This window comes from Mesocricetus auratus, unplaced genomic scaffold (genome assembly GCF_017639785.1).
Source record: "Mesocricetus auratus isolate SY011 unplaced genomic scaffold, BCM_Maur_2.0 Super-Scaffold_4256, whole genome shotgun sequence".
Classification (NCBI taxonomy): Eukaryota; Metazoa; Chordata; class Mammalia; order Rodentia; family Cricetidae; genus Mesocricetus; species Mesocricetus auratus.
The window spans coordinates 108,408,124-108,422,170 of record NW_024429182.1 but is presented as its reverse complement, the minus strand read 5'-3'; the positions used below and the strand labels follow the sequence as shown (position 1 = coordinate 108,422,170).

Sequence of the window (14,047 nt, the reverse complement as noted above, 5' to 3'; positions counted from 1 at the left end):
AGTGTTTAAGAGCACTGACTGCTCTTTCAGAGGAACTGGGTTCAATTCCCAGCACACACATGGCAGCTCACAACTGTCTGTAATTCCAGTTCCAGTGTACCTGACCCCCAGGGCAAAGCACCAATGCATATAAAATAAAATTAATAAATTTATTTTTAAAAAGATACTAGTATCTTGGTCTTCTGAATGAAGAAACTGAGTCACAAAGAGAATAAGTAGCTTGCCTACTCAGTCATTGTCCAACTGAAGGTTAGTTCAGGTATCTGGACTCTAAATCCCACATTTATAACCATTTACCATACTTCTCCAGGTCTAAAACCCCAAAGCCAAGTGCCTCTTTTCTTTTGATCCACATTATAGAGTAACAGGAATGTGATAAATGATTTTGGGGGGATTTGTTGTGATATAATGCAGTTATATCACACTGTCAGATAATTGAGTTCAAACGTTATTGCAGGGCCTGGGGACTGGATGTCCAGAGAAGGGTGGCCCCGAGGGAAAGCTTAGCTTCTCATACTGTCTTTCCAGTCCCCTGATGCCTGAGCCTGCAACAGGCATCGGTGGACTGTTCCAGCCACATCCTGACAAACCAGCTACTCTCCATCTTCGTGGTGCAGTCCAAGAGGACTGGCTGGAGGCAGAAGAGCTTCCTCTCAACTCACAGCCAACCTAGCTGGCAAGTCTGTGGCCTTGGAGGAAGCACCTGCTGACTAGCTCCCTGTAATGCCACCCACACATGAGTCAGCAACAGGACAGCCATGTTCAGAGTCCCCTGGGCTGCCAAGTGGAAAGCAAGTCCATATGGTCAGCACACCTGGTCCACGGGCTCCAGATGTACGGTCAGACAGATAGACTTATAAACATAAACATATAATGATATCCTCATAAACATGCACAGGAACACAGCAGAGCCCAGCTGTCCATCCACCTCCATCCTCCCACACACTGATGAATGCCAGAATGTTCCTCTAAGGTGAAAACAATGACTCATTATACTAGCCATCCCTTTGTGAGAAACTTTACACTCATTTACTGAAACACATGGGTTGGGGAGCAAAGACCTCTTCCTTGCCCTCCAATAGTCCCTTCAGTTTATTTGGTTGGTTTTTGAGATAAAGTCTTACATAGCCAAGACTGGTCTAGAACTCCTATTCCTCTTACCTCTACTTCCCAAGTGCTACAGGTACAGGAGGGCACCACCATGTCCAGCTGCTTTCCATCACCTTCACCCGAGGAATCCCTTTATTCTTCAAGACTCAGCTCAATGGGTCACCTGCTCAGAAATGGTCTGGTTTGGGTACCCGCCCAGGTGCTCTCCTCCATCTGTTCTTACAGTGGTCAATTCTACATCATTATAACAAATACTTGAGAAACACAGCTTAAAGAAGGCAAGATTTATTGTTGCTCACTTTTGGGGAGGTTTCAGTCTGTGGTCCATTGTTGCTGGGTCCATGATGAGGCTGAGCTTCATGGCAGGAATTGGGGCAGAGCTAGTTACCTGATAGCAACAGAAAGTAGTGAGAAAAGAGCAAAGGGGACTTGGGACCAGATACGTCCTTAAGATGCATGCCCCTGGCAACAATTTCCTACAGACAGGCCCTACTTCCTAATTCTCATCATTTCCTAACATCCTAAAATTTTGAATCCATCAATAGGCTCATTGGTGAAGTCAGAGCCCTCATGATCCAGTTACCTCTCAATGACTAGACCTACAATCAAGGGCTAAGATTTCAACAAGTGAGCTTTTGGAAGGTGCATCATATCCAAACAACTTCACTCTAGATGATTTCATTGCTTCCTCTGCCTCTCACTAAATGATAACCTTCTGGAGTCAGCAACCATGGCGTACTTACTTTTGATCCCCAGTTCCCAATGCAATTATTGGCACATTGGATACATGAGGATGCATGATATCTACACATATACAAACAACATTCTCATCATTATTCCTATTCCTGTCTATGCTAGTCCCTGCCTTGCAGCCTCTCTCTTTCCTGATCATCATACATATGCTCACATACAAATGCACCTCACATGTGCTCATCCTCCGATTTTAGACATGTATACAAATGTGTATAACTTCATATGAAGAGCAATTTTTAAAAATATATCAATTCATGTGTTTAAATTCATTGAGTTCTGAGTCCTATCTATAGACTCTCAGACAAAGTCAACTGGAGAGTTTTCAGGTTCTCACAAAAAAGGGAGATAAATTTCCTATTCTTTTCTCAGAAATTAACACAGAAGTTATGAACTTAGAACTCATGAGAAGAAAAGGGAAATAGAACAAGAATGACAGGAGTTCTCTAAGATCATTGCAGCATTTGGTGATCACAGCCTGATATGTAGATGTGCCCTTACAACTAATCAAAACATGAAGAGGTTGGCCTAAGACCTCAGAGTCCTGCTCTGTCCCAGGCTACCCTCCCCACATGAAGAAATGTGTCTAATCATTCCATCCCTGTTCTGGACTGAGCTCCTACTGGGGTTAGTCAAGGCTTTGAGGTCTACACTGAGTCTCTATATGGTTCTCTGCTTCTGTCCACATAAGCACAAACTTAGAGAGACACAGTCCACCCTGCATGATGTGGAAATAGTTTCAGAATCTTGCCTGGGGGCCACATACTGAAAAGGCCAGAACCAAGTGACTTCCATGAAAGTGAGACTACAGACATGCTGCCTACTTTAAGCATAAGCCCTGCCTCATACCCTCAGTGGAACAGGGAAAGATGGGACCATGGTCCTCAGGAGCCTCCCAGGCTAAGCTTCCTGTGGGCTCCACTGTGTGTGACATCAAGCACCTTATTTGTACTGTCTGAATCATAGACCCCATGGGGCCCACAGGGTTGAACTCTGGAGTCAGAGCACAGAAAGACTTCCTTCGGTTTTTGTCCTCTGTCCTCACCCCAGCTCTGGCTCATAGGAATCCTCGACCCGGGCCAGGCTGGTTCTTGATGAACAGGGCTGCCCAAGCACTGATTCATTGCTGGCAGCCTCATCAGGAATTTTGGAACAGGGAGATGCTCAGGTGACTTTTGTTGTTTCAGCTGGGAAGTTCTTTGCTCTTGGGGGAGAAGAGAGAGACAGGGAAGGGGGTTGGTAGTGGGGAGAGTCGTGCTGGGGACAGACTAATTTTGACCTTAGGAAGGATACCTTGCATGAAAGGAATCAGGTACAGAACACCACTGACCTAGTGACCTTGGGCCCTGACCCCCCACTGCAAGCTAACCACAAAAAAACAATTGGCTCATCAACTCTGGAACACACTCCACCCTACCAAACTTACCCTTGCCTCTAGACCTTCTAAGTCTTCAAGGACAGATAGCCTGACAGGATGCCTGTATGCTATGCCACCCTTTCTTCATTTTTGTTTGTTTGTTTGTTCTTAAGATAGGGTCTTGCTGTGTAGCCAAGGCTAGCCTTAAGCTTGAGGTGATCTTCCTGCCTCCACTGCCTTCCTACTGCTTGGGATCATGAAAGTGCATGCCCCAAAGCCTGGTACTCTTTCTTACTTTCAAGCTTCAGTATATGAGTCAGAGTAGTTAACAGACATCTGCCTGAGATAGTTCTATCTCCGAACCCTCACTTTTCTGCTCTGTTACTCTAGCCAAGTGGTATATGTTCTCTTGGCATTCTTTACCTTTCCTCTGAAATGATTAACAGCCATGACTAATAACCAGCAAATATCAGAGCAGCCTGTATGCTCTTCTCAAGCCAGCACCTATTCCAGTGAGTTGAAACCTATACCACCAGTACAGGACTCCCCATGTTGCACTGAGGTGTGTGGGGGGGGGGGGAGGTGTGTACAGGAACAGTCACTCAGCAGTACTCAGTTCATGGAACCTAATACTAATATTTATAGCACATAAATTGGGGAGGAAGAAGGGGTACTGAGACCCAAAGCAGAGCATTGATGAAAATGAGGAGAGTGTGTGAGCACAATGCTACCAAAGCCTGATGGAAAAGGAGACATGGTCGCCATGCTTTTCTACACTTTTCTGTGTGCTCTCTGTTCCTTTTTAAGTTTTATTTTATTTACTATTGTGTGTATGATGTGTGCGCGTATGATGGTGTGCCCAACATGCAGAAGTCAATTCTCCCCTTCTACGATGGGTTTGGGGAATTGAACTCAGGTCGTTAGGCTTGCACAGTAAGTGCTTTCACCCCTAAGCCATCCCATCATCCCCTCAAGTGCCTATTCTTACAGCTCTGAACTCACTGCTCTGAGTTTTATTCTAGTTCCATGATTTTCCATGTGCTGATTCTTCCACCTAGAACTTTCTTCCTATACTTGGCCAATTTTGTTTGATACTTAAAAGTTGCAAGTGGGGCCTCCCATGTGATGCTACTACATCCAGGGCTATACCACAGGCACCTAGGTAGTCCCACTCTTCTCATGACCCAAGACTATGGAGTATCTTTCAACTCTGAAGAATGTTCCCAGAGCCATCAATGGGACACTTGGCCAAGAAACAGAAAACACATAGTATGGGAGCCCATCTTTGTGGGCCTTCAGTCGTATCCAGCAGACTTGTCAGACTCATACCTGAGAAGGTGAGTATGGATTGAGAAAGGGCAGGTAAAGACACTAAGAGGGAAAAAAAACAGAGATACAGGATAGACTCAGGAGGGCAATCCAGTGAATACTGAACACCCTTCTTCAACATTTTTAAGTACCCCAACCAAAAGGGGGACATGGCTGAAGACTTCTATTATCATCTATAAGGAGCAAATAGACTTTTCCCCCTTAATCCTCCAAGCATTTAGTAACCACACCTGTTATCTGACCTTCAGGGTCAAGAATAAACACCCCTGAGCTCAAGTCTGTTGTTATTTAGATAAGACATCTGCTACCAAGACCAAAACATCCTGCAGTAGCTGAACCTTAGACCTTTAGGTCTTTTGGCTTACTACGAACAGTTTTGAACTCTCTGACCTTGAGTCAAGATGAAGTGGTGTAGGGTGAAGCCTTTTCCTTGCCAGTCACTTTGGTTTTTCCCCACCAGTCGCCTGGGCTCTGCCGTGTTGCCGTCCCCAAATAACACACAAGACACAGTATTAATTATGAAGCTGTTGGCCATTTACTTGTTTCTTACTGGCTATCTCTGACTTAAGTATTTAACCCATCTAAGTATTTCTCTTACCAGAGAAAGTGTCCGGAACTTTTACTCCTCTGGAGGCTACATCATGACTCCCTGTGTTTCTCTTTCCCAGAATCCTCCTCGACTCCTAGTCCCACCTATCTTGCTTTGCCATTGGCCAATAGTGCTTTATTGACATATACACAGGACTTCACCATCAAAGTGGAGTCATCTTTATGGGCCCCTGACAACATAGCTAAAAGATGACTTCAGTGGGCACAGTTGACTACAGATGCCACCATATGCACAGAGACAGAAGGACACAAGTGGCTGAGCTCCAAAGATTTTGTGCAGCGTATTTGTCCTGTTTACAAAACAGCAATGTTATTGAAAGCCACCAAAGGATTCATTTCCCAACTCGCCTACCACACACATCCATTGTCTCAAGCCTTTCCTTGGTCTCCCCCACAACAAAATTCACCACCCTGCTCCCAATCTCATTTCTCCTCGACAACCGCAATCTTCCTTTCACCATGTCCTGTGTTTTGAGGCTACTCATTCCTGGGACCAATCCCAGCCTGACCATGAATCTGAAAGTGGTTCCTCAGCAACCTCTTCTTGCAGCCATTGGGCAGCTAAAGACCTACAAAAGCTAAGAAAAATGGCAATTACTCCCTCCAGGAGAGGCCCACTCTGGCCTTTGGAACTGTTATGAGAGTGGGCTTCTTAATCTTTTCCCACCCACAACCTCTCAGAGGAACTTTTAGAGGAAACTCAGATAAACTTTTGCAGGACCCTGGATACAAAAGTATATAGAATGAATATTCAAGTCAAACACTTACTGATATCAAATCAATGTGAAATTTATTTTAAAACAATTCTTTGGCATGCATATAATTTTCACCTTTTATTAAAGATGAATGCAAGTTTTCATGCTAATGAGATTGGCACAATTACTTACTTTTAAAAATATAAAAGCAAAATTAAATCATGACTGAATATTTGATACAACAGATTATAAGCAATCTTTAACATTTTTCAGAGTTGGTGTATTTTAATTTTAAAATTGCCAATGCTAGGAACACCCCTTTATATAAATATGTAGCACAAAATGGCAGAAGTATGCATGTCTAGGGCTGTGTCAGAAATTGTCAGAAATTCTGTCTTATTCCCAAGCCCAAATTCACTGAACAATGATTTATAAAGCTCAAGTCAATATCTCAAAGAGCAATTTCAAAAACATTCAGACATTCTAACACAAAACAACCCAAAGATGTTCAAATTTCATATTTATGTCCTGAGGAATGACGGTATAAAATAGTGTATCTTTTTTCCATAATTAAATCACATTTTTCTGTAAGAGCAGAAATGCTTGGTGGATACAGCAGAGACACTGCGGTTTAGAGCAGACAACAGTGTCACACCTGAGCCAGGACAGCTCAGGCAGCCACCGCTGGTGTTGCATGCTGGAATGGCGCACGCAGTGCTAAGTGCGCAGGTTGTGTGGTCAGAACCGAGGCTGCTGAGAAACCCCACAGTGCAAGAGAACTGAGCACTACCAGATCACCTCAGACCTGTCACGTGCTTGGCTTTAACCTAATTTTTGATTATTTCACGTTCAGAAGCTTTTGACTGCTACTTTGTTTTTCTGAACCTTTACTTTGATTACATGACCTCCCTCCATGGGGTTACAACCCGCAGTTTAACACTGTGCTCTAGGGCACCCCAGGGCTCTAGAAAAGTCCCTTATGACACAGCACTGTTGAAGCAGTATCAAGGCCCTTGCCAGGGGTCTGTAAAGAGGAACTCTACTGAAGTGATGCTGGCAGTTCCTAGAGACAAGTCTATTCTGTTGCTCTTTCTGCATTCAATGCTTTTGATGGCCCCATGTTGGCCCTCAATGCGAATGCGAATGTGTTAAGGAAGGCAGTGGCTGGCTGCTGCGGGAAGGGAATTGCTATGGATCATGACAAAGGTCTGCCCAGCTTTCTAGAAGCCATGCAGTCCTCACAGACCCAGGACTCACAGCCACCTCAGCCAGACCTTGACCCAACCCACCACTCCCTGTCCTTCCAGCTACCAGTTATAGACACTGTCACCATTTCCTCTCAAATCTGTTTAGCAGAGAAACTGATTCAACTTGGCCAAATGTAATTATTAAAAGGAATATTTTCAGCTTGTCCTTTTGTGCCATTTCCTAGACCTACAGCCTCAAGTATTCTGTTTGCAGGAAGTGTAATTATGGAACATTCCCACTGAATAAGAACGTTTGTTTATCTCCCATCAGGAATAGGAACAACCAGTTCACGTCACTTGTGGGCACAAGCCATGTTCTCCCGCAGCCCTAGACTCTCAGACTTCTTTGGGGTGATTACCTACAAAAAAAATCTAAGCAATTTTCCTCCTCTCCATTTTAAAATTCCAGGCACACCGCCCAAGAATTAACCCCCACCTCACCCAGCAATGGAAATTAGTGGCGGAGACGATAACTTGATTTGCCAAGTTCCTTTTTTATAATTAAGAACGATCGCTTTCTCTCTTGAGTTCTGATCTGGAATTAGGATAGCTAGCTTGCCCCCCCAGAGGCCATGAGGAAGTAGCTGAAGAGATAGCCAATTGATATATGGTTCCAGGAGCCAAATTCAGAAAGTCTCCCAAGGAGCCATGGGCAGCGGTGCCAAGTACTGCTGAGAGGTTGAAGGACAGGGAACTGAGAACTGACCACTGAACTTGGCAAGGTGGAGCTGCTCAAGTGGCCTCGACAAGATGTGGGCCTGTCACTTGTGTAGACAGGATTACACCAAAACAGAGAAGAAAAAGCATGGAGACAGTGGTCACATTTGACTCTTTGAAGGGCTTGACTATAGAAGACAGTAAGAAGTAGGCTTGGGCCTATAAGGGAAAGAGTTCTCTTAATAAAAGTTTCCCAGTGTGTTTATACACTGGTGGGGATGACCCAGCAGAGAGAGGGAAACTGAGGGTGAAGAACAGAGGAGGGAATTGGAGAACAAATCTCATAGGTCTACAAGAATGAGGTACCAGTGCACGCAGAGGTGGCTTCGACCAGGAGCAGAAGGGACCTCCGTGGTTTCTGCAGGGGTGGCAAAGGCTGTGGGATGAGGTGGAGGCCTGCTGAGAAGATTCACAGCATCTTGAGAACAGTTCATTCTTCTCTATCCATTGAAGGGAAGTCCCTGCGTAAGTGCTCCATTCAACCTCTCCTGGCTGCTTCTGTTTCCTGTAAGCATCACTGTCCTAAGAGAAAGTCAAAAACTAAAAACTTCCATTGAGGGAACACAAAAATGCCTGCTCCATAGAGTTGTGTGAAGATTAAACGAACAAAGGCTGATAAGAAAGTAGCACACAGCCAAGTTTACTACAAGACTAGTTGACAGAGCTTGGGGAAGGCTCATTTGCTGTGCAAATTTGAAGACCTGAGTTCGAATCCCCAACACCAAAGCCAGGTGAGACTGCTCTTGACTTTAACTCCAGCATTGCAGGTGAGGGGGTCAGAGACAGGCAGATCCTGGGAGTTTGCTTTTGAGCTATAAGAACTTAGTCTCCCAAGGCAGAGAGGTAGACAGCAACAGAGGAAAACACCTGACACCCTCCACTGGCTTTACATGCTTGGAGCACACATGCATTTCCCCATCACACACAAACACACAAAACGTAAATCAGCACAGCATACAACAACCACAGTGTAATAAATTGGTGGCGGTGGCCTTCATGTTGTTTGATTACAGTGTGTAGCTCTTCTTTGAGATTGCCCACTGGTTTTTGTCCTGACCCCATTCAGCTGAACACAAATGTCTCCTGCCCAAGTGCTCATCCATCAGCCTGTACCTTACTTAACTCGCCCCATAGTTCTCTCCCACAAAGTCAGCCCATAATGTCTCTCCTGATGCCTCCAGCTCTGGAGGAAAGGCTGTGAGCTGCAGACCACACAGAGGCTTTCTGGCTTTTCTACTGGACCCTAGTCCAATCCACTCTCTCTTCTATACCATTCAGAGGTCGGTGTTCTCCGTGCAATTCTCAGAGGTCAGATTCAGCAGCCTCCATCCAGATCTACATTCTGAAGATAAATTATGTTATTCAGCTCTCAGGTTCTAACCTCAAAAGATATTTGATAGCCCAAAAGAGAAAAACCATCCCAGGAAACATCTACCAAGAGATATCTTTGGCGCCATCTTCTGGTGTGCGATTTACAATCGGCCTCCCTGAAAGCAGAGCGCGTTGGAAAGAGCAGAAACTGATTTCAAATGTCAGAGAGCTGATGTCTCAGTGGGAGAAGCCATCCCACCCGAAGCGAATCATCATGAAAGGAGCACACAGAAAATCCAGATGGCTTTAGAAATGCATACCTGATGTTAGCCACTGACTGATAGCATTTCCTGTGTTGCTATGAAATCTTCATTTAAAATTTTAATAAAAAGGTTTCCGTGAGGTCTATGCATGTGTGTGCTCCCATGCACCAAGTGTAGAGGCCAGAGGTTGACATTGGTTCCATTCCCCTAACATGTTCCACTTTATTCTCTGAAACACAGTGCCATGCTTAATAACATGGCTGGAGTGGGCCTCTGAGATCCTCCTGATTCCAATCTGTGGTTAAAGACACATATCACCATGCTCCACGTGCACAGGGGTGCTGAGGACCCAAATTCAGGTCCTCATGCCTGCACCGCAAGCACTCTCCAGACTGAACATCTCCTCAGCCCCGTAGTGGTTATTTTTAATGGTTGAAAATATTCCCCTGAATGACCATCCTAGGTTATTTACTCAAGCATTTTTCCTTTGTTAGATGTTTAGATTATTTCCAGTCACTATGCATTATAAATAACACTGTCCTAACTGTTCTAGTGCACATATTTCAGAATCTCCTATACATTGATTTCCAAAAGTAGAATTATATTAAAATCAAAGGACAAAAAACATTTTATGCCCTGGGAAAACCATATGGGGAAACCATTCCAAAAAAGTTGCTCCTTAAATTGAAAAGAATGTTGGAACCTCCCACATTTCATCGCTCCACCAGCAGCCACTGATAGCTTTGGTTTTTGTTTTCTAACTGAAAATGGAGCAAACCATAAACAGTGCCACTTTAATGTCCATTCCTGTGACCTCATTAATATTGACACTGCGATTACAGTTTTGTCGTGGGCCTTCAGTATCAGTCAGGGTCTATACCAGAGACCTGGACAGAGAACACTCCATATAGAAAGTGCTAATTGTATATTAGGGAGTTGAAATGCAGAAAAAGAAGCAGTAAGACTCTGCTACCACCCCCTGAGGCTGAGGAACAGAAGAGAAGAAGGGCGGCTGGCTGGTGCTGATGATAGGCATGCTGTGAGCTAAATGATGGATGACCTGCAGAAGGGATTCCACTGCCACTGCGGAAGTGAAGAATCAAGTCTGGGGTTGTCTGGCAGCAAAAGCAAAACTCTGAATCTTTTGAATCCCGATATCAAATAAATAATTCTTTTTAAAACTATACTAGTGCTTCGTAAGATAAACCCATGCAAAATCATTTTTATCTAAAATCCAGACGTTATTAAATGACCTCCAATTTGCCTGTGATTCTAGAAGGCTGAGGTAACCCTGAAATGGCCTTCTTTTCTCCTCCTGTAGCCTTTCAGTTGCTCTCTACTGCCTCCTTTTGGCAGACTCCTGCACAGAGGCAGTTGGTGGTTTGCCCTTCAATGTAAGCTCAGAGCGTACGTGCTAATTGATGGAGTCCAGCCTCTTACCTACTCAGCATTCTTGCATATCGTTCCACGCCTTTGTGCTTTCAGATGACAAAAGCAACTCTAGCAAAAGAGAACTGTCTCCAACAAGTGAGGACAGTCTCGCCTTCTCCCTGAATAAGAAGAGACTAGACAAGTCTTGAAGTTGTTTTTGTTTTTTGTTTGTTTGTTTGTTTGTTTGTTTGCAAGAGAATTACACTAACCATCTCTTGGAAGAATGAACTTGTTTTTAAAACTCAGTCATAGTTGAAAACTCAGTTAAAGACTGAAGGATAGAATTAACTTCCAAAAAAATGTATAAAATGATTTATGGAGGAAGAAGAGAGGGAATTAGCTAACATCTTCCATTATCGTGATATAACCAAGAAAGAAATATGCATGGCTGCTTGCTGGTTTCTTTAGCCAATCATAATGAAGGGACTCTGGCCAGCTTCAGTGTGGTAAGCATGGCTGCTAAACACCATTAGATTACATTCCTAAACCTACCCACCAAAGTCTATCCCCTTACTGTTCTCTTCTTCCTCCTGAGGCTGACTAGATGGTCCAGCTATCAAAGTGTTGAAGTTCAACAATCAAAAATCCCCCTTTGACTCACCTAATTAATGTGCCTAATTAAAATTAAACACCTCGTTTTACCTTATAAACCACAGTTTTCCTATGTGCCACATCTGTCTCCTCTCTGTCCAGAGTCAGTCCTTTGTCCCTTCTGGACAAATTTCCCTACGCCCTTTCCCTTGTTCCCTTCCCCTCCTCAATAGTCTTCTAAGTTCTTTCCCTGTCTCTTATTCCTGTTCTCTGTCCCTCTGGGGCAAATAAATCTCCTTTATGCTAAAAACTTGGTCTTGGGAGTCCTGAGCTGATACTCTTCCTTTCATGTAATGTCACTGGTGTTCACACATTTCTTCCTCAACCATTCCCTGTTTTCTTCTCCTCAGGCAGGACTTTATCTGGTCAGGGTTCTTCACCTAGTAAGGTAGCCTTTGTCTGCATTTCTGAAGGTCCAGGATCGTCAATAGCCCTGCCTATCTTTAGTTGTCATACCCATTAATATTTACTAACAAGTGTAGGAGTATCAATACCCACAGAGCACACCCCAGCTCCAACCATGTTCCTTCTGGTGTTATCTTCCTATTGGTTATAAGGATCAACCCCCATAGTCGGAGAAATGAGAGTCTTCTTTGCTTACTGAGTTAGTGCAGAGAAAGTCCAGGTGGTGATTGCAACCCCCAATTTAATAGAAGCCTGTTGTGATTCTTAATGGAAGTTTTCTCTCTTGGGAGTTAAGGCCTCTAACTATGCAGGATATAAAGTTGAAATCACAGGAAGCATAAATTCTGTGAGTTATCTGGTGGGACTGTGAGAAGAACATGTGTTCTGGCTGTGAGAGAAAGGGCACAATGTACTGTGTGCTGAATCAGACCACAGATTACATATTGTTGCCATGTACACTCTTACAATGTGGTAAGATGGGCAGCTCATGACACACAATCACTTGGTGTCTCATGACCCCATCATGTCTTACTTTTAAGTGTCTTTATTCCTTAAATTCTAGGGGTGTCAAGTCCTGTGTGACTTGGTCCAGGAAACCTGACTGGGATGGCAATAGGAATGAAGAAATGACAGACACAGAGAAGCTGGGATCGGGTGGACCATGTTAACTCTGATGGATGGCACTAGGACTACACCAGGACTCTGCCTGCTTATTGTGTACAGCACAGGAGGAGGGGTTAGCTAGTCTCTGGAGGAGTCTCCATAGGAAGGAGTTCCATGTAGACATCTGGGAACAGGAGACTTCAGTAGGTGCTTTCTGTATACTCTCAATAGTCCCATATGGACCAGGGAAATGCTTTGCCCATTCCCATGGATCTAAGGTATTGAGGCCCTTGACCCACATCAGCAATTCATATTCCCTCAGAATTTCATCCACATCTATCCTGGGGCTTCATTTGTTAATAATAGTGTTGTTTTTTTTCTACCAGCATAGCAGCTGCACATGAATCTACTATTGTTTTAGCCAGTTACTGGTCTCCTTTTCCAATGACAGCCTGGTGGGACTTTACCCACCGGCTCCACCTTCTGGAGCTGCCACCAAATGCAGTTTTTAACTAAATTTCTATTGTTCTATTTACCAATAAAGACTTGGGAATCAGAGGCTGGGGTGAAAACCTGCTAGCTCAGAGAGGTTGACGAGCAACTAGGTAATCTCTCTTTGCCAGCATCTCAGAATGAGAGCATCCTTCTGCTCAGCCAAACCAAAAAGACCACCACACTCAAAGTCCTCCCTACTACTTTCTGTGTGTCTCTCTGTCTGTCTTCCAGACTCCCTCTGACTCTCTATGATTACTTTCTGTCAACTAATTGCTGGCGCCACCTCCTGACCCAAGGTTGATTTTACTTAACACAAACAAAAACTCTTGTTTCACAGTGTGATCAAATACCCACAACATAATAACTGGTTGTTTCCCATGGACAAGTAACAATTCTAGGGACTGTTTCTCCAACAGTTAATTACAGTAGAAGGGAGTAAATGGTATCAATTTGCCCTGAATCCCTTGTGCCTACAGATATGATTTCTTTAGTTTTTTATTTTGTTTTGTTTTCATTTTATTTTCTTTTGTTTTGGGGGTTGTTTGTTTGTTTGGGGGTGTGGTTTTTTGTTTGTTTGTTTGGTTTGGTTTGGGTTTGGGTTTGGTTTGAAACAGGGTTTCTCTGTGTATCCCTGGTTGTCCTGGAACTCAGGCTGGCTCAAACTAAGAAATCTGCCTCCTGAGTGCTGAGATTAAAGGTGTGTGCCACCCCCACCTGGCAGAGATAGTATTTTTTTAATAGTTAAGAAAAGTTGCCTCTCCTCCCACAGGTCCTAAATGTTGGGACCTCTGCCAAGTCTTTGCTTGGGGATTAAGGGCTAGAGGCCACAGGTTGATATGGTCCACTCTGTTGCAGGCACAGCCTCTGTAGCTGTGGCAGGGATCCTGGCTGCTCTGAGAATCACCAAGAACAAGCTCTCCAATCATGTGTTTGTTTTCCAGGGTGCGGGTGAGGTGAGTACCATTAGAAGGACTCTATGATGGTTGTCCTGAGAAGAGTAAGAATGGGTGGAGTAGCATTCATGGCGAGAGGTGGACTGGGGTTCTGACAAGAGGAAGCAGCATGAGTGTGTTCTGATCATTGCAGCTTTTTGAATCTCAACATTTGAGTTTCTCAAAGTAAGGATTTAACTGG

The 14,047-nt window shown here is 44.1% G+C and overlaps 1 protein-coding gene across 3 annotated transcripts in view; it reads left to right on the top strand.

Moving 5' to 3' along the window:
• Positions 1-14,047, top strand: part of Me3 (malic enzyme 3) — a 197,004-nt gene that overhangs the window by 177,268 nt on the left and 5,689 nt on the right. For all 3 annotated transcript variants that reach the window (XM_013116382.3, XM_013116381.3, XM_040728802.1), the window contains one exon: positions 13,769-13,866. In XM_013116382.3, coding sequence (XP_012971836.1) covers positions 13,769-13,866 — 98 coding nt within the window. The remainder of the gene's footprint in view (positions 1-13,768; positions 13,867-14,047) is intronic.